The sequence below is a fragment of the Pungitius pungitius genome, chromosome 19 (assembly GCF_949316345.1).
Source record: "Pungitius pungitius chromosome 19, fPunPun2.1, whole genome shotgun sequence".
In the NCBI taxonomy this organism is placed as follows: domain Eukaryota; kingdom Metazoa; phylum Chordata; class Actinopteri; order Perciformes; family Gasterosteidae; genus Pungitius; species Pungitius pungitius.
Window position 1 is genome coordinate 13,759,392 of NC_084918.1, and position 26,993 is coordinate 13,786,384.

The following is a 26,993-nucleotide window of genomic DNA, read 5'->3' on the forward strand; positions in this document are numbered from 1 at the left end:
TTACGATTAATTAATTACAATGTGAATTAAGATTAATTAATTACACAAAAAATAACACATGAAACATTTTTTACACATTTTTATACAATTATTTTTAATCGAGTCCCGGCCCTAATATAAATTAAAAACTTTGTAGTAGTAGAGGAAGTATTTATGAGATTAAAGTAGCAACAACAATAATGTATAATGTAATGTAACAATGTATTTACAAGTAGAACTTCAACGGAAATCATCATATTTATTTATTACAGGTGGAAATGTACTTCATTCATTGAACAGTTGAATCAGTGTTAAGTATCAGAGTGGAAATGTGTAAAGTACAGGTGCTTCAAATTTCCACCGAAGCCAAATCTTTCTGAATATTGATATATTTTGTGAATATTCCTAGAGAGCTGACACATTTGAACACTGCTGATGACTTTGATTGAGCACCTATTCTGCAGTAGGAAATAACAACATATCAGAAGAAGCAATGTATATCTTTATTATGTGCTATGTACATATCTTACATTATGGTACAGCAACAATACACGGTAACCCTACAGAGTCGAGATTGCACAGTTTTAGGCCACAGCGGTCGGGTACCGTGGTTACATGAGACACGGCGCTGAGCGCACCGTGAGTACAGCGTACATCTTTGGCTTCAGAGGGACAACAGAACATGGACATTGGGAACAAAGTGAGCGATGCAGCAATATAGCACACACAGGTTCGGGTGATCTTTCAAAGGATTGAGGATGGATTGTATGACATATGTTCTTCATGTATGGGTCGTGTTATGTTCCCGTTCAGATTGCTTCACATGTGTCCTTCTATGCTGGTTATTAATATGATTGAATCCTGAAACCCCCTGCTGGGCTAAGACTTGCCCAGACCTAAATCCTGTTGAATTGTTCCTCCACACGTACAGGCTGTAAGCCTCCATGTGTGGACATGGTCTTTGCACACAGTGCACATTATCTGAAGAGAAAACAGTGGTGAGAGCCAGTGTCTCATTCCTTCTCTAATCAGCATCATTTCACTGTGCGGTAAAAGAAAAAACGGTCCTTATTTTGCTGGGGTTGTTCATCAGGAATTCAGACCGCCTCTTTCCCTCCTTATTATACGGAATCTTCCATTCTCCTCCCGAAACCAACGTACAGCAGTTACAGCTTACAGAGCATCGGGGCGAGGGACAGAATACAAAGAGAAATTGACAAGACAGGGAATGGATGAAAGAGAGAGAGGGGAAGTGACGAGGTGGAGGGGAGAGAGAGAGCAGACAGAAGAGATGGATGCAGCGGGGTCGCCGGGGTGAGGAGATGGTGTAATGATTAGATCACAGATACCCTTGAGCCTTCCTCCTGTCCCTCCTGCGCGCGCAAACAAAATAAATAATGTGGAAGCGCGCTGGGAGTGGAGGAAGGCCTGCCGTTGTAAATGGCTCCCGCTGTCAGAGTTCATCTGGGCGGAGGAGGAGTGCGGGAGTGGATTACCGGAGTCTGCGATTAGAGAGAGAGAGAGCCTGCTCGGCCTCTCCCGTCCTCCCGAGAGGGGACACACTGGATCGGCCGGCCCACTGCAGATTTACACTGAAGATGTTGCCGATCTAACTTCTGAATGCTCTGAGATTGAAGGCATTTTCGGAAGCAGGAGGAGAGGGGAAATGTCATCCTCGGGAATAATACCAGACGAAAGGTTCCTGGAATGTCGGGATATTTTGAGAGACTCAGGGAATGTGTTAACGTCCGGGAGAATTTTGTCTATGAGACCTCTTTGTTCGCATTCAGAGCTACAAATAGGAGGCTGATGCTCGATGCTTCCTCGAATACGTTTGGCCTCCTAATCAGATGATGTCATCTCTAAACTTTGGCGAGTTGAAGGTGACTGGCTTGGAGAGGAGGTGATGTGTTTAGGATGCTTCCATCTAGTGGTCACTCAATGACACTGTTTAATCGTTTGGAAACAGAGGGACGTCCCAATGCAGAAACACATTAATGGGACTCTTTTTGACACTTTTCTTCAGTCCAGTATTAAACAATATGGCTGAGAACAAAATATCTATTGTCATACAAATCAGAATGTCTTGGGAGTGGCAGGGCTTTCAGGGGGTTGTTAGCCAGTTTCAAACATAATGGCTCCATTAAGCGCATATAAAAGCATATATCTTGACAAAAAATGCATACTTATACTCCCAATGGCATGGACACAATGAAGACATGACAGGAAGAAAGCTATGAAAGGAAGCAATGGCCCGATGGCTGTATCTACAGAGGCAGAATCTACAATTTAACCACATAGTTATACTTCCCCATCCACTCTGATAGGTCTGGCCTCATTCAATGTCTGATACATGTGTTCACTGCCTCTTAGGGAATGTGTGTTCCTGTGACAGACATTTCGTCTGTACAATGCATTATTCGTTTTGCTGTGCAGAAAAGAGATGGATGCTTTTCAAACAATTCTATGCTTAGGCCTATGTGAAGGTATTTACGGAGCGAGGGGGAACATGAGAAATACAGCCAAAGAACAGCTTTGAATGAAGAAAGACGTTAAAGGACTAGATCAAAGTCTTTGCCAGCCTTCTGCGCATTGTGTGAGCATAAAAATGGGGTTTTCTTTTTGTCTCCGCCTCATCTCGGCCAGGCAGTATAATCGTTTTTTTCATAAAAGTATTACTCCATAGAGCCAAATGCTGGGGGTTTTCTGGTCTCACCTCCAGACACTAAACTTGATCTTGTATACACAGCCTTTTTATTCTATTTTCTCAAATGTTGGGAAATCCTCTTTCACTGGAGAGTAAACAGACAGTGTGCAGATGTATGCATGTATACATGGGGTGAAAGGGAGGACAGTAAGGAATGAATGGAGGACAAAGGTTTCTGCTTTGTGTGTGTGTGTGTGTGTGTGTGTGCATGAATACATTTTTTAAATGAAATGTTTTCTTGACAAAATATTTCCTCCAAATTTCAAGTGTTCTCTGTACTCTAAAATGTGGAAAAACCCAGCGAAAATATCAATTACTGCTTAAGACCCAAAGCAGGACTTCTTTTCTTTCTGCGTTAAGGGGACACGTGGCTTCTAGGTAGTGAGTCTTGTTCCCCGACAAGCCGCTAATGCCCCCGATAAGATAAACCCTCGGCGAATGGGCTCCTGTCGACGGAGCTGCCACAGATAAGAGCGGGGGGGGGGGGGGGGGGGCGGGGATCGCTAACGGCCAAGACAGCTCAAAACATGAGAGGCCGGGCTGCAGATAAAGAATGTAGAAGGCGGGAGGAAAATAGGAACAACAGCGATCAATTGCTGGCACTGCTCAGCGATGCTATCCGATGCCATCGCTCTCCTCCATCTCCTGTAAGAGACGTGTGAGGTGATCCTAATCTGAAGAGGGACGAGAGGTGGGTGGTGTGTGTGTGTGTGTGTGTGAATCTGGGGCATCAAGTCATCAATAACCACCTGCATTAGTGGATGCAACACAGAGGCAAGGTCAAAACTAACTGAAATCCCTCCAGAGAGAGAAGGGGATGAAAGAAAAAAAAAAAGTGTTGGTCTTTTCCAGCTCAGATGACTCTATTCTCACAGGGGGCGGTGGGGAGGATGGATGGATGGACAGATGGGCCATGGCATGAATGGAGGAGTGACATCTGAGAAGCCACTTTTGACACACCGGCGACGGCAGACTTGGCTAGCAGAAACAGGTGGGAGTTTGGGGGAGGCGTCTGGGTGCAGAGAGGAAGGGAGTGCAAGGTGAATTATGGATGGAGGGATGATGCTGGAGGGAGGGGGGGAGGAGGCCATGTCTGGCGAGGGCTCGAGCCCCGCTGACAGGCAAGCTGCTGCTCGCTGGAGTCACTTAGCCACAGAGAGGCAGCCACGAACCACGGGGGCGTCTTTGCATCTGCAACGCACTGCTGCCTTTTTTTTCGCTTTTCTCTTTTTTTTTCTCTGCCCTCCCAAAGGCCTCTGGGACGGTCGTGGGCAGCAGGACCCCACGGAGGGAGGGGAGCGAGGGGCCGCCCCGCTCCGCGCGCAGGAGCCCCCTCTGTTCCCTTGCTGTCACGTTCAGTTCGCGTGGCCCACTGCTGCCGCTCTTCCTTTGGCGTTATCTTCTACAGACGTGGAACCTTTCACTCCTCACCCTCCTCTACGTATGTGGAGGGGAACCAGCCGACCTGATGGGCGGGAGGGGGAAAGGGAAGTAATTTATGTATTGGGACATTTGTTGCACATCGTTGTTTGCCGTATTAATTATACGTATGACAATTTGCTATTTTTCTTAAAACACTAGTTCCGATTTTAAACACATTAACAAAAACTTTTTTGGAAATGATTTTTTTCCTCTTACCATTTTTACATGGCAAATAGCTTTAACAAGACAAATTTATTCTGATTAAATGTGCATGTCATTAAAAAATCAAATAACTCCAGTTATTATTTGTGTGTGTTACGGCGCCCGTCTCAGTGTCTATCTGTCACTACCCGACCCATCGGCCTAATATTCAGTAAGGACCGTTGTGGCTGCCTTGGTAAGACACGCAAGCGACAAATGGAACAGGTCGCTACCTACAACCGGGTGAGTGGTCTTATGGAGAGCTAGTTAGCAACAGGTGTAGTCTGGTAGAGATCTGCACTCCACCGTTAACGTCTGTTTTTAATGACAGGATATTCCAGAGTCGCAGTCATCTCGTACGATTTTTAAAGAGCCAAATTACTATTATACACATATCTGGAATCTTGTACCTGTATCTTTTTTGTTTTGACCATTTTTTATTTTCTGATAATAGGGGCCTGAAATCACATTCAGCTCTCATATTGAATGGTTTTAATGACAAAATCGTGGCGCTTTTCAACTGGCAGCATGGCCCAGGCTTTTTTTTCCTCCCAGCCAGCAGTGAAAACCAGTGTCCACCGTGTGAAGGATAAAGAGACTCGAACGCTCCTCGACGGAGTTTAGTTTTCACCAGAGCAGCATTAAGCACAAATCAGGCTCAGTTAAAGAGAAAAGCTACTTCATTTAACAACAGCTGCTGGGAAAACACACTCATGGCCCAGCCACATCACACACACACACACACACACACACAGACTGAATTGTCACTCCGTTTATCATTTTCTGCCAAGCTCAAATACAGTGAAAGCGAGTGGGAGGTAGTAAATATATATCCCTGCGTATAGCAGCAGACCTTCCTCGATGCTGCATGCTTGATTATAAAACGCTTGGTTTTGGATGGTAAATACGAAATAGTAAGTACTGTGGAAGAGAGTGGCATGGAAACAGACTTAATGTGGATAGTCTCCTCCAGGTGAATGTAGACAAGGCTATTGGACAAACATGACTTCATCTGAGAGGCGGTTTTTAAGCTCAACGTAAGATTGGATTTAAGGATTTAACCATCAGAATAAATCAACATTATGTGAGTGAATACACCTGATTCTGAAACATTCTGCCTCAGTGAAATATCCCCAAATGTCTACATTAAAGCAATGCAAAGGTCGATTCATCAACCGAAAACCCGTGGAATAAGGGCACAATAGCATGCCACCCTACAGAGTAGGTTTTACAGGCCTCATCAGGCCTCCACTTACCCTGCTGTTGACCTCGCCCCTCCACCAACCGTTGGCCCCGGACTTTGTGTAGATCTTCACCACGTCGCCCTCCTGCAGCGAGAGCTCCCGGGTGTCTCGTGAGCTGAAGTCGTAGCGCGCGATGGCCACCCCGATCACTTTGGGAGTAAACACTAGAACGAGAGAGAGAGAGAGGGAGGGAGCGGCAGGTATTAAAATATACATGTAGGATGTATAGAGGTTCATTCAAGGTTGTTCAAAAGTCTTTCTAAAAACATTCAAAAAAAAAAATTGCAGTGACAACACACATGTACACACGGATGATATGAGGTAAAAAGGTTCTATTCTCTCCCTGAAATCTTATGAAGTGTGTCTAGTGTCTAGTTAGAAATGATATTGTATAATATATAATATGATATATATTGTATATCTGTGTCTGCACTACCTTGGCAAGTGATTTAGTGGCCATTGCCAGATAAAGGAGGAGTGTTTCCGTCTTACAGTGGTGTACTTGAGTCCACCGCGCTGACAGCCGTGTGTGTCTGAGAGACAGGTGGGGGGGGGGGCGGTTAGCTAGTTACTCCTGCTCCGTCCCACCCTGCCGGCTCTTTACCTTCTCCAGACACTGACTGGTGGGTCGGACTGGGCTAAGCTGACAGCTGGAAATGGAATGTCAGACCTCTACAACCTGGCCCCGGGGAGAGAATATCTAATATAGAGGAGCTGCGTGTATTTGCAAACCCCCACCTTTACTTTGACGGACAGACGAACGCACAGGCAAACACACATCAAACTCAGCCACATGTGCCTCCGAAAAACAGCTCAAACGCCTCTCCGTTTTCTAGCAGTTTCTGCCTCACACTCTGGACGTTCGCATGCGAGAAAAAAAAAGAAAAAAAAATGGCAACACTCAAAATGACGTGCATTATTAAAGCAGTGGCCGTTCCCCCACACAGGACGGCACGTATGGGCGCACCACCGAACGCTGCAACCAGCATGCCAAGCAGCCTTCAACACCGAGAGAGAGAGAGAGAGAGAGAGAGAGAGAGAGAGAGAGAGAGAGAGAGAGAGAGAGAGAGAGAGAGAGAGAGAGAGAGAGAGAGAGAGAGAGAGAGAGAGAGAGAGAGAGAGGGGCGATACCTGTACCTGACCAGAAGGGAGCAGAGGAAGGAGGTACAAAGCTGTAGCCGGCGGGAGTTACAAAAGAGAAGCCGCAGAGCAATGGGGCTATGGTAGGGGGGGGGGGGGGGGGGGCAGGGAGTGGGGAGGGTGGGGGGGAGAATGGTAGAAGGAGAGAGAAGCAAAGGAGAAACAATAAAACATGTTTTTCAAAATCCCAACTCTGAGGTGTAAAGAACACAGGTGTATTTTATATAAACATGAGGATGATTTCTAGCTGTTCTCGAACCCCCAAAAAGTGTGGCCACTGTAATTAATAATGCTAAAAGTTGACTTCAAATACGAGTGATTAAACTCATGGTGGGGTATGATGTTTAAATCCTTGTGTTTAACAAAGATTAAAAAACACATTTGATTGCATTTTTGAAAGGCTCGCGTTTCTTAAGATGAATAGAAATTGACAAAAGATGGCCGTTATAAATGCACATATTTCACTTGAAGGCATCAACTGGTGCTCTAATCAAAAAACATGTTGGTGGAATCTCACAAATGAATAATGCACATTTTGAATTCTGGTGTTGAGAGGCTGACTGAAAGATCATTTAAACATCACTTACGGGACTTTGTTGCAAAAGTGCTACATGGCGGCTATTCTACATGCCTATCTGTAGATGTTATGCCTGGATGAATTAGTCAGGTAAGTATATACGTTTGTATAAGGAGAGGAGAGGACACGGTGCGATTAGATTATCAAAGAATAAATGAAGCTTTGGTTTATAACCTTGTCTGGGCCTCCTGGTTCGTGCATTGGCTCAGGCATGCTAACAGGATGTCGGCATCATTAATTGCTGTCGGCAGCTTCACTTATGCAGGACAATGATACTCCTTTATTGAAAATAATTTTATGAAAGTATACTATCTATGGGATCCTAATTGTTTCTCTATGTTGTCTTTCTGAAGGTCACATGGTATCTCCTGAATGCAGACTTCTCTGAAGGTTTGAACGATGAACTGTTTTTACCTTTCAAACGACTCCTTTAACAAGTCACTACATGTACTTTAATATTTCTCATATGATTCCACGGATGTCTTGGCAGTGTTAGAGACTCATTCTGGGGAATAGAAGTATTATTGTGCAATGAAATCTAATATCTATGAAGGTATTTATCATTAAAAACATACTGTTCAGTGTAAAGTAATATCAGTGGTTGGCTACATTCATTCCAATAAACTATTTTTTTTTTTAGAAAAGCTCAAATAGGGTAAACCGAATTTCATATTCCTCATAAAGCAATAATTGGTCCTGGAGCTGGGTCCCACTATGATGTGAAAATTAACATTTCTTGTTGGAAAATTAATCATACAAGAAAATTAAATGCAAAAGAAAAAAAAAACAATCAAACCCTCTTAAGGGCCAATTTTCTAATAATCCATGACTGTAGGCTACTGATACACCCAAATATCATGAATTGGGACGTTTTAAAGTGGCTTATTTGGTATTTCTTTATTACCTCGGCTTTAAATTACAGTCGCAGCTTCAACGATTTTACAACCCCCCCCCCCCCCCCCCATCTTATTTCTGCCACCAAGAAAAGAAAATCTAATCCCTGCTATGCAAGATGAATTCACAAAGTTCACGAAAAACGTGCCGCTGAACAACAACGTCAGTGGCCAGGTTCATTCGTACGCTGAATGGAGAGCGGAGCTCTAGTGCTTTTTAAAATAAATACTAATCCGCCCAGTGAGAGACAGCTCAGCATCCCCTAATGGTGTCTAGGTACAAGCAATATGAAGAGGGACGGCCCTCCTCCAAAACACCGGCTGCATCTTACATGCTTCATTTCAGCACATCAGATTTGTGTGACACACTGGAACACACACACACACACACACACACACACCCGCATTGCAGATGACGAGCCAAAATCCAATCAGCGGCCCAGAGTCCCACACACACACACACGATGTCGGCGCCGGTGGAGATTGTTGCATGGACACAAAGTCATTTAAATGTTGTGTTAACTGTGGTATTGTTGCTGTAGTGTATTGGTTTAAAAGAAAAATCATTTTTCAACCATTTTTTTTCTTCTGCAAAACTGTCCAGAAACACATGAAACAAAGCATAAGCATGAATGAACAGTCCTCCAGCAGTGCTCGAGGGGGGAGGGGGGGGGGGTGGAAATCAAGAGAAAAGAGTCATTTAGAAGTGTGTGTGAGCACCAGGAGGAGGCCGCTCACACGGTGGAGGACCACACCGGAGCAAAACTAAATTTGGATGGAATCTGTCTCGACTTGTGTTTTGAAGCAAGAGTTTGAACGACGGGCCTCGTCGGGCAAACAAGCAAACAGCTCGGCACGATCTGTTCCCGTTGCTGCGGCTTGGAATGCGATTGTCAGTAAGCCGGCACTTTCTTCTTCTTTCTTCCCATCGCACGCAGTGGCACGCAGGTTTTCTTTTTGCCACTGACTCCGAGGAGTCACACCTTTTCCCTTAACCAACTAGGGGTCGGCACTGTTTTGGCAGGCTGAGGAACTGTTAAGTACTTTTTTTTTTCTGCGCTTGTTTGAAACATTCTGCTGCGGCCAACAGCACTTTTCGAATTCAGTACTTGATGGGTTTTTTTTTTCTTCAAAACTGCTGATGTCAGACAAGCAAGTTGGTGACAAACACCTGTTTGGGCTTGAGCCGTTGCCAGGTTTGTTGTTTATTGTTACACACGGGTAGGAAGCATCACACAGCCAGGACCTTCACTCCAACAACTGCCAGACGGCACACAGCAGCACGGACAAGAACAGAAAGTTCCTTATAACTTGTAGCATCAGCTAACCCATTGTGTGCCGAATGGAGTGTTAAAAGATTCCAGCTGCCAACTATGAGGGGCCGTTCAAGACATTATTCATTCTGGTACTCTCACATACCTATATATAGTGGAAACGGAAGGCGTATAGTGGAAACGGAAGGCATATAGTGGAAACGGAAGGCAGAACATTTCTCGCGCTGTGATTGGCTGTCAACCTACCCTGTGATTGGCTGAGACCAGAGGCGGGTCATGTTCAGGTCGCGATCAGCATGGACGGAGATGAGACCGCTTTGCAGCAAGCCATTGGAGTTTTGAGAACTATTTTAACATCCTCTGACACAATTCCTTCTATTGAGCAACAAAGGGCATGCTCATCTGCACCTAACGTTGTTCACAGCACGGCAGAAAGTGAAACGAGACAACTTTTCAGACCAGGGGGCCAATGGCGATTCTGGGGGGTGGCCTGAAAGCTCATTGGCCACCCCTGTGGCCACCCCAGATCTGATAGGTGATTGCCAGCTTTGTGAGTCGGAGGGGAGGGATTGAGTGTCAGTGCAAATGAAGCAAGTAGGAGTATGAGGTCAGACGACTTCTCTGTCGGGATGTTGAAGTCACCTAGGAGGATGAGTTGAGGGCCATTTTCAGGGAAGTTTGACAGGACGATGTCCAGTTCTTCCAGAAAGTGGCCAAAGGAGCCTGGTGGTCGGTAGAGGACAACAATGTTTAATTGAACTGGGTGAGTAATGGTTACAGCATGGAATTCAAAACATAGTGGGGGGGGGGGGGGGTGGAGGTATGGGGTACGGGCAGAAGGTCCATTTGGGCGAAATGAGTAAACCTGTCCCGCCACCCCTGCCAGTGGGCCTGGGTGTGTGGCTGAAGGAGAAGGCAGAGGAGAGGGCAGCTGGGGTGGATGTGTTGTCCGGTGTGATCCATGTCTCAGTGAGGGCGAGGAAGTCAAGCCACTGCTGGATAGCAAAGCCGAAGATGAAGTCTGCCTTGCGAGTAGCTGACTGGCAGTTCCAGAGTCCTCCTGTGACAAGGTGCTGGACATGTGTAGAGCGGGCGGGGTAGGTAAGGGAGGAGGGATTACGACAAAGAATTGATCTAGGCCGGGGGCGGTAGTATCTACGGGCAGAAATTCGAACAAGTACAGTGATAAAACACATTGTTACGAATGAGTATGTGAGGCGCCGCGCACAGCCGCCCCGAAGACTCCACGAAAGACTCTTTGGTTGTCTTTGTGAAATACTAGTTGAAATACTAGAAGTACTACTACAAGTACAAAAATATTAGTAGTGGTTGTAGTACTATTTGAAAGAGCAACACACACAAAAGCAAATCTTAGTTTCGCCTAGGGCAGCCAATGGGTAAGAGCCGGCCCTGAGCCTTTACATCTTCCGGCGCAATCTAAAGATTTTAGTTTGCAAAGACTTAAGTTCAGAAGATGTAAAGGATCTCTGCGGTCCTGGCGTCATCAGAGAGCTCATTCCACCATTTCGGAGCAAGGACATGCTTGACTGCGCTCCACCTCCTGCCGAGCTCTTGCTCCTTTCCCATAAGACGGGGGCCAATCCACGTCCCCAGTGCCTGGACCTGTCCCCCAGGCCTGGTGCGTCTTGACCCCCCACTCTCGCTGCCACCCACACAGCAACGCACCCCACCCCATCGGTTTACCCCACAGGTGGTGTGCCCATGGAAGGGGGAGTAGAGGTGTGCCACGTCACTCCGTCAGCCTATGGCCAGCCACCAGACGCTCTCTCTCCGTCAAGCCCTCTGCGGGCTTCCTGGTCCCCTGGGCCAGGTACCCTGTTCTTTATCAATCTTTTTGAACCATTCTTTGTCTGGTCCCTCACCTGAGGTCACTTTGCCATGGGTATCCCTAACAGGAGCACCAGGCTCCAGGCAACACAGGCTCTCAGGTTCATTGGGACACGCAAACCCCTCCACCCCGATAAGGTGATGGTCCCCAGAGAGGATCTACACATATGTGTGTGTTTATGTGTATGTGTTTGTATTTTTGTGTGTGTTTATGTATTGTTATTTTTATATTATATATTCCAATTGTTTTATATTATGTGTGTTTGTGTTAATTTGTTATATTATATATTCCAATTGTTTTATATTATGTGTGTTTGTGTTAATTTGTTATATTATATATTCCAATTGTTTTATATTATGTGCGTTTGTGTTAATTTGTTATATTATATATTCCAATTGTTTTATATTATGTGCGTTTGTGTTAATTTGTTATATTATATATTCCAATTGTTTTATATTATGTGTGTTTGTGTTAATTTGTTATATTATATATTCCAATTATTTTATATTATGTGTGTTTGTGTTAATTTGTTATATTATATATTCCAATTGTTTTATATTATGTGTGTTTGTGTTAATTTGTTATATTATATATTCCAATTATTTTATATTATGTGTGTTTGTGTTAATTTGTTATATTATATATTCCAATTATTTTATATTATGTGTGTTTGTGTTAATTTGTTATATTATATATTTCAATTATTTTATATTTTGTGTTTGTGTTAATTTGTTATATTATATATTTCAATTATTTTATATTATATTATGTGTGTTTTTTGTATATTATATTATTTTATATTATATTAAGTGTGTTTATGTACACACATTTTATATGTGTACATATAAAATGTATATATATATATATATATATATATATACATTTTATATATATATATATATATATATATATATTTTATATATATATATATATATATATATATATATATTTTATATATATATATATATTTTTTTTATATATATATATATATATTTTATATATATATTTTATATATATGTGTATATGTGTGTGTTTTTTAAATTATTTATTTATTTAGATATTTATATATATGTTTTGGTGTCCGTGTGTTGGGGACACCTGAAGCCGGGAATTAGAAAAACTTGTACCACTTTTTCTTTGGCTTCTTGGTGATCTGACAATGAAGGTCATTCAGCTGAGACCTGAAGGAGGTCTCGTTATTCTGATACTCCTTCTCCCTTTCCAGGGATTGTTCTGTGATTTTCAGGAGGTCAGACTTCTCCTGGTTCCATTTGAGACGTTCACTCTCTCGGTCATCCTCAAACTTCTTCATCAGAGTAGCGAGGAGGATTTTGTGGTCCTCCTCCTGCGTCGCTAGCTCGGTAACACAGTGGCTCTTTGATTTTTCAAGGTTGGATATAATTTCCAGAAAGCTGAGGCGCTGCTTTTCTAACGAATCTCCCCTTTCTTTCTGAATTGTTGAAATCAGCTGGTCTTGGGATGCCTGATTTCTTTCAAACATCGCTGCAGCCTCCTTCTCCATTGATTGAACAACAGTGATGTTCCTCAGCAGGGCATTTTCGAGGTCCATGGCTGTATCATCCAGGGTGGCTGTGAGGTAAGACTTCTCCAGGTGCCACTCAATAGTACTACTCTCTAGCTGCTTGTCAGCAATCCTCAGAGCAGCTCTGAGGTTTTTGCTGACCGTGACTTGCGCCTGCAGCTCTGCAAGAGTGTTTTCTTGTGAGGATTTCGGCTGTGCAGTGAGGGAGGCGTTTTCCTGACGGCAGGTTTCCAACAGATCGTTGGTAACTTTCATAGCTAACAAGATCTTGTTGGTCTCAGCTTTCTGTTCTTCTATCTGGCCTTGATGGGCTGATTGGATTTCCTCCAGCTGGACTTGATGGGCTGTCTGGATTCCCTCCAGCGTCTGCTTGGCCTCTGTCTCCTGCCTTTGAAGAAAAGCGATGACCTTCAGCTGGGATTGATAAGTGTCAAAGACTTCTGCATGTTTGGCCGTCAGGGAAGACCTCTCCTCTTGCCACTCAAGACGTGCATTACGCAGGCAATGCTCAGTCTTAAGAAGAGCAGCCTTGGTCCTTTCGTTGATTTGCGTCTGTTCGGCCAGTCTAACTTGACAGAGGTTCTGGAGTATCTCCTTGTCCTTCTTTGCGGCAGTATTCAGCTGTAGACGCTCAGTCATAAGCTGGTCCTGTGATGCTTTCAGGGCAGCTAAGATTTCTTGTTGCCACTGGAGTTGACCGGCCTTCAGGTCCTGCTCAGACTTTTCCAGAGCAGCCTTGAGCTTAATGATAGCAACCCTCTGTTCCTCCAGTTTAGCTTGGCTGAAGTTCTTGAATAGCTGCATTTCATCCTGGTTAGTCGTCATCTGCTCAGCCTTGAGAAGGTCCTGTGAGGCTGTCAGAGCTCCAGCCATCTTGTCTGTTTCCGCTCTCTCTTTGCTCATTGTGTCCTCATGGAGAGCCTGGAATCTTTCCTTCATTTCGTTTGCTGCCTCCTGCTGGTGTTTAAGAGCTTCTGCCAACTTGAATAACTCAATGTGTTGCTTCTTGGATTGAGCCCTCTCAATTTCCAGTTGACGTTTCAACTCCACGTTATTTTTAGCGAGCTTCACTTCATCACGGACCTTCAGCTCCTTAGCTTCTGCGTCATTTTGAAGGGCTACTTTTCCCCCCTTCATCCGCTCAGCTTGGAGCTCGTCCTGTGCTGCTTTTAGGGCCGCCTCAACACCGTTTACCTGTGCTTTCCAATTGTTCATCTGGGTGTTATGGAAGACTTGGAATCTTTCCCTCATTTGGTTTGCTGACTCCTGCTGGTTTTTAAGAGTTTCTGCCAAATTGAATAACTCAATGTGTTGCTTCTTAGTTTGAGTCCTCTCAATTTCCAGTTGACGTTTCAACTCCACGTTATTTTTAGCATGGACCTTCAGCTCCTTAGCTTCTGCGGCATTTTGAAGGGCCATTTTTTCCCCCTTCATCCTCTCAGCTTGGAGCTTGTCCTGTGCTGCTTTCAGGGCAGACTCAACACCGTTTATCTGTGCTTTCCAATTGTCCATCTGGGCGTTGTGGAATACTTGGAATCTGTCCTTGATTTGTTTGGCTGTGCCCTCCTGGCTTTTAAGAGTTTCGGCCATCTTTGTTAATTCAATTTGTAGCTTTTTTGTTTGAGCCCTCTCAATTTCCAGTTGACCCTTTAATTCCAAATTCTCTTTAGACGCAGAAATTGATTCGCTTTCAGCATAGGACTTCAAATTCACAACTTGCCTTTCATTTTGAAGTGCCTGTCTTTCTCTCTTCATCTGCAACTCCATGCACTGCATCTTGGTATTGGACGTGTCCTTCTTGTTGGAATTTCTCATCATGTCCTTTTTCTCGACGTTAGACATTCTTTCCTTTTTTGTATCTGTTATACGAGAACTGTCAAAGTTGTGTTTAAACAGCACTGAGGATGTCTGCTATCAACTTTTTAGAACTGAACTGATATGTTGATGTGAACGGAATCAGATGACACTCCAGTCACATGTTCCGTGATGTCATGGATACCTTTGATCTTTGGCTTTCATTATGTGATCACATGACTCTTGTTGCTATGGGATACCGACATGGCACAACATTAGTGTAGCACACTTGGACAAACGTGACATGCATATATATATACATACATATATGCATATATATATATATGCATATATATATATATATATATATACATATATATATATATGCATATATATATATATGTATATATATATATATGCATATATATATATATATATATATACATATATATATATATGCATATATATATGCATATATATATATATATATATATATATATATATATATATATATATATATATATATATATATGTATATATATATATATATATATATATATATATATATATGTATATATATATATATATATATATGCATATATATATATATATATGCATATATATATATATATATATATGCATATATATATATATATATATATATATATATATATATATATATATGTATATGCATATATATATATATGTATATATATATATATATATATATATATATATGCATATATATATATATACATATATATATATATGCATATATATATATATGTATATATATATATATATATATATATATATATATATATGCATATATATATATATATGCATATATATATATATATATATATATACATATATATATATATGCATATATATATATATATGCATATATATATATATATATATATATACATATATATATATATGCATATATATATATATATATATATATATATATATATATATATATATATATGCATATATATATATATATGCATATATATATGCATATATATATGCATATATATATATATATATATATATATATATATATATATATATACATATATATATATATGCATATATATATATATGCATATATATATATATATATATATATATATATACATATATATATATATGCATATATATATATATGCATATATATATATATATATATATATACATATATATATATATGCATATATATATATATATATATATATACATATATATATATATATATATATATATATATATATATATATATATATATATATATATATATATATATATATATATATATATGCATATATATATGCATATATATATATGCATATATATGAGGCCATGTTCTGGATGTTCTGGATACGTTGCAGGGGGCAACTCACAAGTCAAGTACATGCAGAGCAGCTCAAGCTACACAAGACCAAACCGGTGTTACGTGCCTACTGGTTTTTGAACCTACTGGTTTGGCTACGCGTGCGTGTTTGTTTGTTTTACCCCGACAGCAGCAGATGTTGTCTGCCTCGGTCACCTGATTCATCACACATTCGCAAACATATTGCTGAAAATGTTCAAAATGCATCCCATATCCAATGCAGCGATTATGATTGTATAAGTGAGCACTACATCACTGGCACGTATAAAGAAATAAATAAAAGAACATACGTTTATTAAAAGATCGCCGCAACCTGGATTCGAAACCATGCAGTCGAGCAAAATAGCAACACCTTATATGATGGCAGCACTACGCCGTCAGCCAACCGAGCTGTCAAGTGCCGCTGCTGATTTAACTACTGGTCATGAAATTGCACATCGTCAGTGGCAAGAAAATCTTTTGGTTCACGGTGAGCCAAGACAACTGGTTTTTGGTGGCGTAGCGTGAAACACTTCATACATATTTATCGGTGCTTTTTCGCGATGCTTGTTAGTTATTTACACATTACATCCACATGGTTAAAAAAGTGCTTTACACACGTGAAATCCTAGAATACACCGGGGATTAAGCAATCACGTAATTAGCAACATCAGTATGAAGGGAGAATTGCATAGTTTATGCAAAGTTTTTACCTCTGCTCAGTAGAAATATACTAAATCAAGCTTTAGAAAAAAAGAGCACGGATGAACCCTCGCAAAGTGCACAAGTTTTTTTGTCGTATACATTTAGATGTTATTAAGAGAGTAATCCTACTTGGGCAATGTGCTAGAAAACCTGACAGAACTATGTATTTCACGCTACGCCACCAAAAACCAGTTGTCTTGGTTCACCCTGAACCAAAAGATTTTCTTGCCACTGACGATGTGCAAAGGTAGGTTGACAGCCAATCACAGCGCGAGAAATGTTCTGCCTTCCGTTTCCACTTTACGCCTTCCGTTTCCATACTATACTTTAGCTCATACACTTTCGCTCATACACACATACATTCTCCTCATACTCACATACATTCTCCTTATACACACATACATTCTCCTTATCCCTGAGAATATATGTCTGTGAACGGAGAATGTATGTATATAAGAGTGAGAATATATGTATGTGAAAGGAGAATATATAAATGTATGTGAAAGCAGAATGTATGTCTATAAGAGCGAGAATATATGTATGTAGAAGGAGAATGTATGTATATAAGAGTGAGAATATATGTATGTAGAAGGAGAATATATGTATATAAGAGTGAGAATATATGTATGTAGAAGGAGAATGTATGTATATAAGAGTGAGAATATATGTATGTAGAAGGAGAATGTATGTATATAAGAGTGAGAATATATGTATGTAAAAGGAGAATATACTGTATGTATATAAGAGTGAGAATATATGTATGTAAAAGGAGAATATATATATATATAAGAGTGAGAATATAGGTATGTGAGAGTACCAGAATGAATATTGTCTTGAACGGCCCCTCATAGCCGACAGCTGTGTCATTAAAAGGATCTGCGGCTTCGTTTTGCTTGATCACAAACGATACAACATTCAGGTAGTAAACGGACTACTGATTCAATAATACTTCATTTTGGACTCAATCTCACTCAGTTCAGGCTGAGACATATCTGAAATAGCTACCTTGCTCTTTTGAGTCTGTGAAGAAGCTGCCAAGTGATTCAAAGTGTGTGTGCGTGTGTGTGTTCTTGTGTGTGTGTGTGTGTGTGTGTGTGTTAGAGAGCTGGAAATGATGATAGCTAAGCAACCAGAAAAAGAGCAGCGATATGAGGCATCAGCAGAGCCAATGACGGCAGCCACCTGCAACAACGGTTTATTCCAAAACCCAAAGATATGGAAAGACAAAATGAAAGAAATCATCTTTATATGCAGCCTGAACCACGACCCAGTAAGGATAGGGAACTTAAAGGTACCCTCTACGTCATACAAATCCAGCTTTCTCAATGAAACTCCATCTGTAGTTGTACTTCTACATTATTTCCTCAAATTTAATCCAGAGAAACATGTCTTCTATCCTTCCTACAGTATTTATTTTTCAGATTTCGGGTTGCTGGCCTTTCTGCATATAGGTGTTAGAGTGTTGTGCTGTTGCTGCTCATGCAGACGGACTCACTGGTGCTACCCGATCGGTTGAGGCGGTGCACATCGGCGTTCTCCGGCTCCTGGTAAGGAAACTTCAGTGTGGTGTCCAGACTCCTAAAACCTTCTCTCAACGAGTGGTGTTTGTAGTACTCAATCAGCTCCTGGAGATACACATACAATAGAATAAGTCAGCCATATATATTATATATATATATATATATATATTCTTTAACATTTCTAGTGCATGTGAATTTGTAAGACGAAATAACGCTTGTTTTTTCCTGCTCATGTGACAACATTTCTGTCATTTACAATTTAAGTCTGCTTGAAAAACTTAAACCTATTTGTGATGCTGTAGATGAAAGTCCCGACAGGGCAGTGAAATCATATGCTAACAAAATACTGTTTTTCGAATATGCCACTCCAACAGAGTAGGAAAGCTGAGAAAACACTGTGGTGATATTAGGGAAGGTGGTTAAACCTTTCCAGTATGCACTGGACTTATCTATAATGTTGAAGCCCTCAGGCCGGTATAAACACGTCACTAATCATGGCTATTTCTGTGCACACTGCTAAAATAAAATTCAAGCTTTTGACACTTCATTAAGGGAACATGATGATTTATTTATGAATTGCAGTGGTTGAATCAGGAGGAAAAAAAAGAAAAGAGGAGGAAACAACTCACTAATATGCTCCTGAACTTCTTGTTCTCTGCGATGTAGAAGCAGCCGTCCTTTGTCAGGATCTTTATGTGCTTCACGTCGTTGTTGTACCTGTGGGCCATTGAATAAATTACGAATCTAATTTCCGTCTCTGATCATTGCCATCGATCGCTGCCCCCCCTTCCCCCGCTGGCCCGAAGCACAGCCCTCGCTGTAATGCAAAAAGTCCCAAAGGTTTGTGACACATGAATGATGGGCGGTCAGGAAAATGTGTGCGTGTGTGTAACACCGGCGGGACTCTGTGAGTTGGTCAGAGTGGGCGGAAAGGATCTCTGTCATTGTTCAAGCGACGAAGGGCCAACTGATGCCATCTGTTTGTGGCCTCTTTCCCGAAGACATTCCTTGAAAACACACCCAAAACAACGTGCTCATACTTTCTAAGTATGCTACACCCTTAGGTATGCCGGTATCATCTCTTATCTGCTTCACCTCAGACAATAGTTGTTTGCTGCTGCATTAATGCTCTCAGTCCGATACGTGGATCCTATGAGTGTGAAGCTGCAGCTATTAGCTGATAATGTTCGGATAATGTGATAATGTTGACAAAATGAAACTACATATTTTGTCAGTCTCATTCTACGCAACAAATGCCTTCCCCAAAACACTGAACATCCCCTGGAACTAAAAAAGACACTTTGAAATATACAATAACACCCCATATGTCAAAGTTGTCCGTGTTAAAAGTAAACATGTAATAACATAAATGCATCCACTCCACGGTGGGACAAAAGTCCGGAGCTTAACTTGAACAGAACCAGTGTCTCTCTGCTACTCGGACCCAATCGGATGAAAATAATCTTCTTCCATCTCTACCTTACGAAAAAAGAAAGAAAAAGAGAGCATGCATTTCCATTTCCTTTAAAATGTCGTTCCCACCACATCTGCCTCTCTCGCTGTTCAAGGTCTTGGAATAACCTTGAACAGCCTCTTTGTTTGCAGTCCGTGTGCACACAAGCAATTAAGACTTCAGCGCAGAAGGGACCTCCCCGTTCCACAGGATGCTAAAAACAAGTTGCATGAGTTTGACGAAATGTTTTAGGTTAAGAGGAGCGTGACGGCGCCTGGTGAAAGATGTACGTGGCTGTGTGTGATTCTAATTCGAAACTCATAATAACCTCGTTTTTGTGGGATTTTTAAGGCAAATGCACGACGGAACTTTGCTAAATGCTTTACATCCTGCTCCGCGGTTAGCATCGAGTTTGCTCAGATTTACACACAGCCCCGTGTTGGAAAACACATCATCCTGCAAAGGAGCTATAAATAAGTCCATCAAACTGTGTTGTTCAGCCGGGAGATACATCCATCAATAAAGCGCTTTTTGCTGAAGGCGTGTGATAAATCCAAAGCAGAGCAGCGACACACGGACAGAAAAACCACCGATACATCCTCCTGATTGTTGACAGTCAGACCAGAGACATCCCTAGAACTTATTGCACAATAAATAGACACGTTCATTTCTGTCCATTTTGGACACTCCTTTGATGAGTGAAACTGTTATTTAAATTAATTCATTTGTCTCCAAGCATCGTTTGCAGTGGGAGGCGGGGGACACTTTCCTGTATGTGGGGCTCGTGAATGAGCAGAGGACAAGGAGGGACTCACTTTATGCTGATGGCATACTCGGTGTACTCTCTGCTTCGGTGGCGGACCAGGTAGGTGCTGTTGACCCTGTTGACGAGCTCCGCCTCCGCCTGCAGCCTCTCCATCGGCCCCGCGAACCTACAGCACCGCAGCCGGCAAGAAGAGAAGCCGTGGACCGTAAGGCACGATTCGGAGTAAGTGTGCACGCAATCCCTTCTGTGGCACTGGTCCAATACTCGCAATGCAGCTTCCGCGTGTGTGTTTCTGTGTGTTTGTGTGTGCGGGTGCGTGAGAATTCAAATAGCCTCATATATATTCTCATAGTCAGCTTGTAGCTTGTTAGTGTGATCATCTGGCTTTGTAAATTCACATTTAGCGTATCTACTGTGTTTTGCTCAATCCAATAAACATGTTTGTGTTGAGACTTAGTGAACGTACCACGTTTGGGAGGAGTAGTCGATGGGCTTTGGGACCTTGGGGCAAAGAGAGAAAGTGTGTGGTTGTTGTTAGTTTTCATCCAGACTCAATACAGCGTGCTCCACTTAAAGATAAGTACTTGGCACCAGCTCCACTGTTTTGCCCTTCAACCCCAATAAAATAATCTTATCTTTATAGAAGTGTGGACGTGATAATGGTTTGTTATCTACGTGAAAACTTGTATCCCCGAAGCAGCTGGACGGATTGAATTTTACTTCAACAAATGGCGCGATCCGGTGGAGATTTATAGGATGGCAACAAAACAGGCATTTGCAACAAAGTCAGACCAACCTGCAAAATCATTTACTTGTTCCATGTAAATCATGGTTTTCTTCTTCTCTGCGGTGTAATTTACTTCATCATTAAGAATCACAGCACATATCTCTCAAAAAACAAAGTTCCTTTGAGCAACATAAAACCCCGTGGGTTATTTTTTTTCTTCTTCTCACGCCAGGTACGAGAGCTGAGAAATCCCCAAACATCCTCACACCGCTGGCGCTGCTAGTGAGGACATGTGGCCGAACGCGAGCTGCTTCAACAGGCCCTGGAGGGGGTAGAAGGAAGTGACACTCACACACGGGCAAGGCTTCACGGCGTCGCTCGGAAAGAAGCCCACCTCCTTCGTCGTCAGGATTTTGCCCTGAAACAACAGAGAGAGAGAGAGATAATTGCGTCACGAACATCTGGCTGACCCCGTCTGCGCTGTACAGAAAAAAATTAACTGGGCGGTGAGAATGTACAGTCCAAGTCCAGGTACTAGTACAAGTTAACCATTACCGAAATAATGGCCTGGCAGGAGGGAGGGAGGCGTGGTGATGACTCGATGGGGTTGGTTCGTCAACAACTATTTTGGCAGTGCCACGTGTTCACTGCACATAATCCCTTTTTCCTCACACAATATACAGTTTCTGCCGTTTTAATACGTCCACGTATGAATGCAATGCGTAAATGGGCATCACGCTCCAGGTGTGCAGATGCCAAAGCTGAGACCTCCAATAAAGCCTTTCTGAATCAGCCCGTTAATGTATTAAGAGACACCAATTTGTCCCAATTATGGCTTCCTACGTTACTCTATCTTTCAAAGCCTAGATGAGCGTTTTTGTAATGTAAGGCCCATGAGTAAATAGGGCAATTGTTTTGCATTGACTATAAGGAGCAGATTGCCCTTTAAGTCATTTTCACTTCTTTCCTATATGAAAAGATACGATTAAATGTGTTACTTTGTTTCAAATCCTTTCATTTTTAGAACTATAACCACAAGGGCAGCTGCAGGACTAAGCTATACAGGAGCCGCCTGTTGACTGTCACGCTGTTTTGACTTTTTGGATTTTTTCAGGGATTCGCAGGGTTTGAAAGAGGAATTGATTTGTGTGTATCCAACCATTATCTGGGAGGCACGAGTAGTACACAACCAGCTAAGCCCGTTCTGATGGTTTTGTCGGCAGTCAGCCGTCAAAAACACCCCGGCTACCTGGGGACATTTCATCAGTCCTTGAGGAGAGGCCTCTGCTTTCTGCTGCATCCTTGCTAACAGTGTGATAATGAGCACAGCCGCTAACGCTGACAGAGCAAACAGATGGCTGCTGTTGAATGAAATGAAATTACAGTGATCGATTCCATTTTTCCACGCATCCCCAGAACAGAAATGATTATGGTCTGCTGGCTACAAAGTTGATGGATATTGAATGTTTGCTGACTGTGGGCCTGTAGCTGCCTCCAGTTAAGCTTTTACTCGGATGCTTGGATGAATTCTTTATCTATTTCGTCTGTTGTGTATTTATTGCTATGAGATTGGTTGGTTTCCTCATTACATGTCTGATTATAAAACAATTGTACAGTAGTTCATGCCAATATACGGTAAAATCCAATTATAATCATTGTGATGAATTTGATTCAGCCTCTGAAACACAAGTAAAAAACAATACTTGGATACTACGCAACAATTCATTAAAATCTCCTCTTTCTTCCTCCGTTAGGGGTTTAAATTAGACGTCTGGTTCCGTAACCTTGTAAACAATAAAAACATATTTTCCAGAGTTTTACTTCCTCCAGTTAAGTGCGTGTTTAATTATTACCTACAATTGTGTGCACCTTTTAAAGGAATTTGACTTTGACAGATTGATGGCAAGGACCAGCCAGGAAAACTACTGGAATTCTATTTTGACTTTGCACCTGCACATCATGTCCGAATTAAAATAAAGCATCTACATGAATATGTATGTAAGTTGTTAATGAATGGAGCATGCAGATTATAACAGATCGCACATATCATAAAAAGAGCTGACCGTCCTCATCTGAACCCCGTAATAGATTATGAGGTCAGGACGAGGGTCAGATGGTTTGAAAATGAATCCCTTTTCTTTTGTGAAAGACTTGATTAGGAGTGGGACCTCTGACCTGCCACCAGGGGCTGTGAATGTCGGCGCAGATTAATTCGATGATGTCACCCGTTTGGATGCTGAGCGGTGGACCAGATGTAGGGCTCGGCACACCAAAGTAGTTCCTGATTACCAGCATCTTGGGCCGACCTGCAAGAGGGACACGGTTAAGCTTTCAATGTTTAATCGGTTGATATTCACTCTCTGAAACTACACTATACCAAATATATACATATATATGTATATTTGCCAAAAACCTTTTACTCCAAGTCAACAAAATAAAACAACATTTCTATCCCTCGATAATATACTAGAAAACTTTTTTAGCCCCTTTCCTGTTTTTAATTGTCTACTTCATATTTACTTTGTGTTTACTATGTATGGAAGGTGGAATGGAAGTAAAAGGAATTGAATGAGACTGAAATAATCTATTAATTCACATTCAAGATGTGAAACACATTGTGGTGGGTCAACTGGAAAAGAAACTGCTTGAGTATCTGTATAATTAAAGGAAATATATATGTATATGTAGGTTATATACATATTTATCAGGTCTAAAAAGGTGTCTTTGCTCTACTAAACTGTACATGACCCCATTGTAGCTGGTAATCAGAGGGAGAATACTTGTGTTATCACACACAAACACACACACACACACACACACACACACTTTGTCACCAGTGCACTGCCCTCGCACATCATTTGGACCCATTATCACATTATAGATAAGGACCAGCACACTTGTGCATGGCTGGTTATCAAGTTGTTAGATAAGAGATAAGCAGGAGTGACACTGTTTACTGCTCTATGATGTATTCTGCCCTGCGGGGGGGAGCCATAAGGAAAATTCAATCAACTGCTTTCCATTACTGAAATTGAATAAAAACGAGACCAAATCACATTTACAATAAAAGAAAAACCATTCCCGTATTTGTCATGATATTCATGATTGATAATGATATGGTGTTAGGAAAAACTGTCATTGTTTTCCATTTTAATAATGCCAAATAAGTTTGTTGAAATTACCTCAGTTAGCACTATTTGATTTTACACAATGGCCAACTCTGTTCCCATTATTCACCAAGAAATCACTGAAATTGATTTATAATTCATCTGTCATGAAGCACCCACCCATGCCAAACAAAACCAGAGTTCCTATTGTAAGCTAAAATAAATGAATTCTCTGCATTGTGTGCCAAAAGTGTTGTGCAGGAATACAATGTGAGAAGAATAACTCGGAGTGAGGGCACGACGCTTTGGGCAAAAAAATGGAGATGTCAACAACATTGTATTGAGAGCTCATGCATTTATCTCTGGCGTTCTCCTCTGTTCCAGCGCTGCAGGACTGAGGCTGGCAGCCTGACATGTGCTAGCCTGCCTCTATAGGGCTTCTAAACACACTGGGCCATGGAGAATTGAGTCTTGGGGGCACAAAATTGCATTCCTTTCCACACAAGGACAAGCCAAGTGTTAGCGCACCTTTGAAAACAGACAAAGGGAGCCGCGTCGAAATATTATGAAACGCCAAGGGCCGGGGCAATCAAATGCCTATTGATTTTAATGCGTCTTCAGTCAGAAATGATTTTCGGCAGCATAATGGATGGGGGGGATGGAAAAATGAGGGTTGAAGCAAGGTTTATGGCAGATTAAAGGCCCTCTGCGAGCTGTACCCACACGCAAACACACACACACACAAACAATTGAAAGGATGCGGCTTGTTATTCATATTCTGTTGGATGGAGAGACAGAAAGCCGCAGAAGGAGGGAGGCAGGAGTACAATGCCGCCACAGTATTTACTGCATTCTTCTTACAGGCCTACTAACATGCTATGTATGCATGCTATAGTGCTTTGATTCCATTTAAACTCATGACGCTTCCCTCTATAGATTGTCTCAGGTGCAAAAATACAACCCTGGTACACTTTCTACTCTGACTGAGCCCGATTACCTCTGACAACAGGAACAACAATCATGACCCCATGCCAGTGGCAATTATGCAAACGGGTTGCCAATCCAGATAAACAACCTAATAGAGGGAAGTAACAAGAATTAAAAGTATTTTGTGTGTGTGTGTGTGTGAGATAGTAACAGCCAACACTGTAAAAAATGCAAAAGTTGTAGGGCTTGGACACATTTTACCATTTTCTTTTCTACAATTTTTGTTTAATTGAAAAGTGTCAATTGCAGCACTTTAATAATCATACTGTATGTATAAAACAAAGTTGAGTGGAGTTATGTGTAAATTATCTAGAAAAGGATTTTAAAAATACTGGGCCAGTCCTTACTTTGCAAAGAAAGATCAACGTTTCAAAGCTGATACAAGCTCATTATCCGCATGCTGATAAACAATAGTGGTGCAAGTTTATAAAGCTGGAATGGACTTTATTAATATGGAAGAGGAAACGGAACAGCTGCCTCTATGCACATTAACACTGGCAGTAAGAAAGACAAAAACGCTTTCCTCGGAGGAACAGAAGATGGGTGGTAGGGTGCCTGGTGTTGTGTTGTTCTCTAAATGTCTCACCTGCATCTCGATCTTTGCCCTGAAAAAGGTAGACACAGAGAGTTACACACCGAAACACGGGCAAACACAAGCACATTCAAATAAAAACGTCTTGTTCTCCACTCATCATTCATTCTTTCATCAGTCCCTCCATCGCAAGCACACACAAATGTGTGCCATGGTGAAAGCCATCCAAACTCACACGTGTAACCCACTGAATCCATTATTAGCTACACTCAGTGAGCTGAATGTGTTCAGCCTCTCAGCTGCTGCAACGCATGGAATTCATATTTCTTATAACCTCATTCATATGTCTCATGCAACGGGCCTGACGTGGACGGCACTGCATGACATACATCGCTGCACTGACACCGCCGGCAAACTACTGCGTGTCCCGGAGCAGAAACATTCCAAAGCTGCAGAGTCACTTTTTTAGAGTCAGACGCAATTTAGTTCCATTTGTTTGGCATGAAACTGCATGAAATAGGTATATTGGTAAGTATTTGCACACAAAGTAGTAGTATTGGTACTACTACTATTACCACAAAAGCATCCGACACACTGTCCTCATGCCGTCTTTTAGTGTGCATTGCACAAATGCAGTTAGTCAAAGTTTATTCTGTTTTAAAAAAGGCTGCATGTGGCACAAAGAGCCGTTCCCATTGCCATGCAGCACTTGACCCCACGTACGAATAAGAGCAACGAGGACACTTTGCAATTACACCTCAGTCTTGTGTTTTCTGCTGGTGAAAACATTTCTGCACAAAAGTCTTATCTGCATAATGCAGTTTTGGCCACAGTTTATTTCCTGCTTGGAGAAACGTTTGAGCATTGCAGCAGTATAACACAGCCGGGGCGCCTCACGTTAAAATCTGAAAAAAATAGAAATAAATCTGGTTTTTGGAATCAGGAAAACTGCAGCAAGTAAAGTCAATTGGAGTCTCCTTGGCAAAAAGCTTCAGTAAAAAACTTCAGTCTTAAAAAGCACAGCCAAGCTTTGGAAAGGAGGCGAACGGCAGACACGGACAGTATACACGTCGACTCTGACAAACACGCACACACACACACACACACACACACACACAAAGCAACTCACCTGAGGTCTGCCGGAGCCTGGATCTGAAAGAAGTGTGAGAACAGGCATAGTGAATGACGGGTTAGC

At 41.8% G+C, this 26,993-nt stretch overlaps 1 protein-coding gene across 2 annotated transcripts in view; it reads right to left on the reverse strand.

Moving 5' to 3' along the window:
* Positions 1-460: 460 nt before the first annotated feature.
* LOC119198310 (guanine nucleotide exchange factor VAV3) overlaps positions 461-26,993 on the reverse strand; it is a 74,113-nt gene continuing 47,580 nt past the window's right edge. The window contains exons 18-28 of one of the 2 annotated variants that reach the window (XM_037455290.2): positions 26,928-26,950; positions 25,853-25,871; positions 23,348-23,478; positions 21,525-21,590; positions 20,912-20,946; positions 20,495-20,611; positions 18,856-18,943; positions 18,202-18,331; positions 6,691-6,771; positions 5,566-5,717; positions 461-4,151 (exon numbers count right to left, since the gene is read on the reverse strand). In XM_037455290.2, coding sequence (XP_037311187.2) covers positions 4,107-4,151; positions 5,566-5,717; positions 6,691-6,771; positions 18,202-18,331; positions 18,856-18,943; positions 20,495-20,611; positions 20,912-20,946; positions 21,525-21,590; positions 23,348-23,478; positions 25,853-25,871; positions 26,928-26,950 — 887 coding nt within the window. In that variant the 3' untranslated portion in view covers positions 461-4,106. The remainder of the gene's footprint in view (positions 4,152-5,565; positions 5,718-6,690; positions 6,772-18,201; positions 18,332-18,855; positions 18,944-20,494; positions 20,612-20,911; positions 20,947-21,524; positions 21,591-23,347; positions 23,479-25,852; positions 25,872-26,927; positions 26,951-26,993) is intronic. The other variant, XM_037455292.2, reaches the window with a different exon arrangement.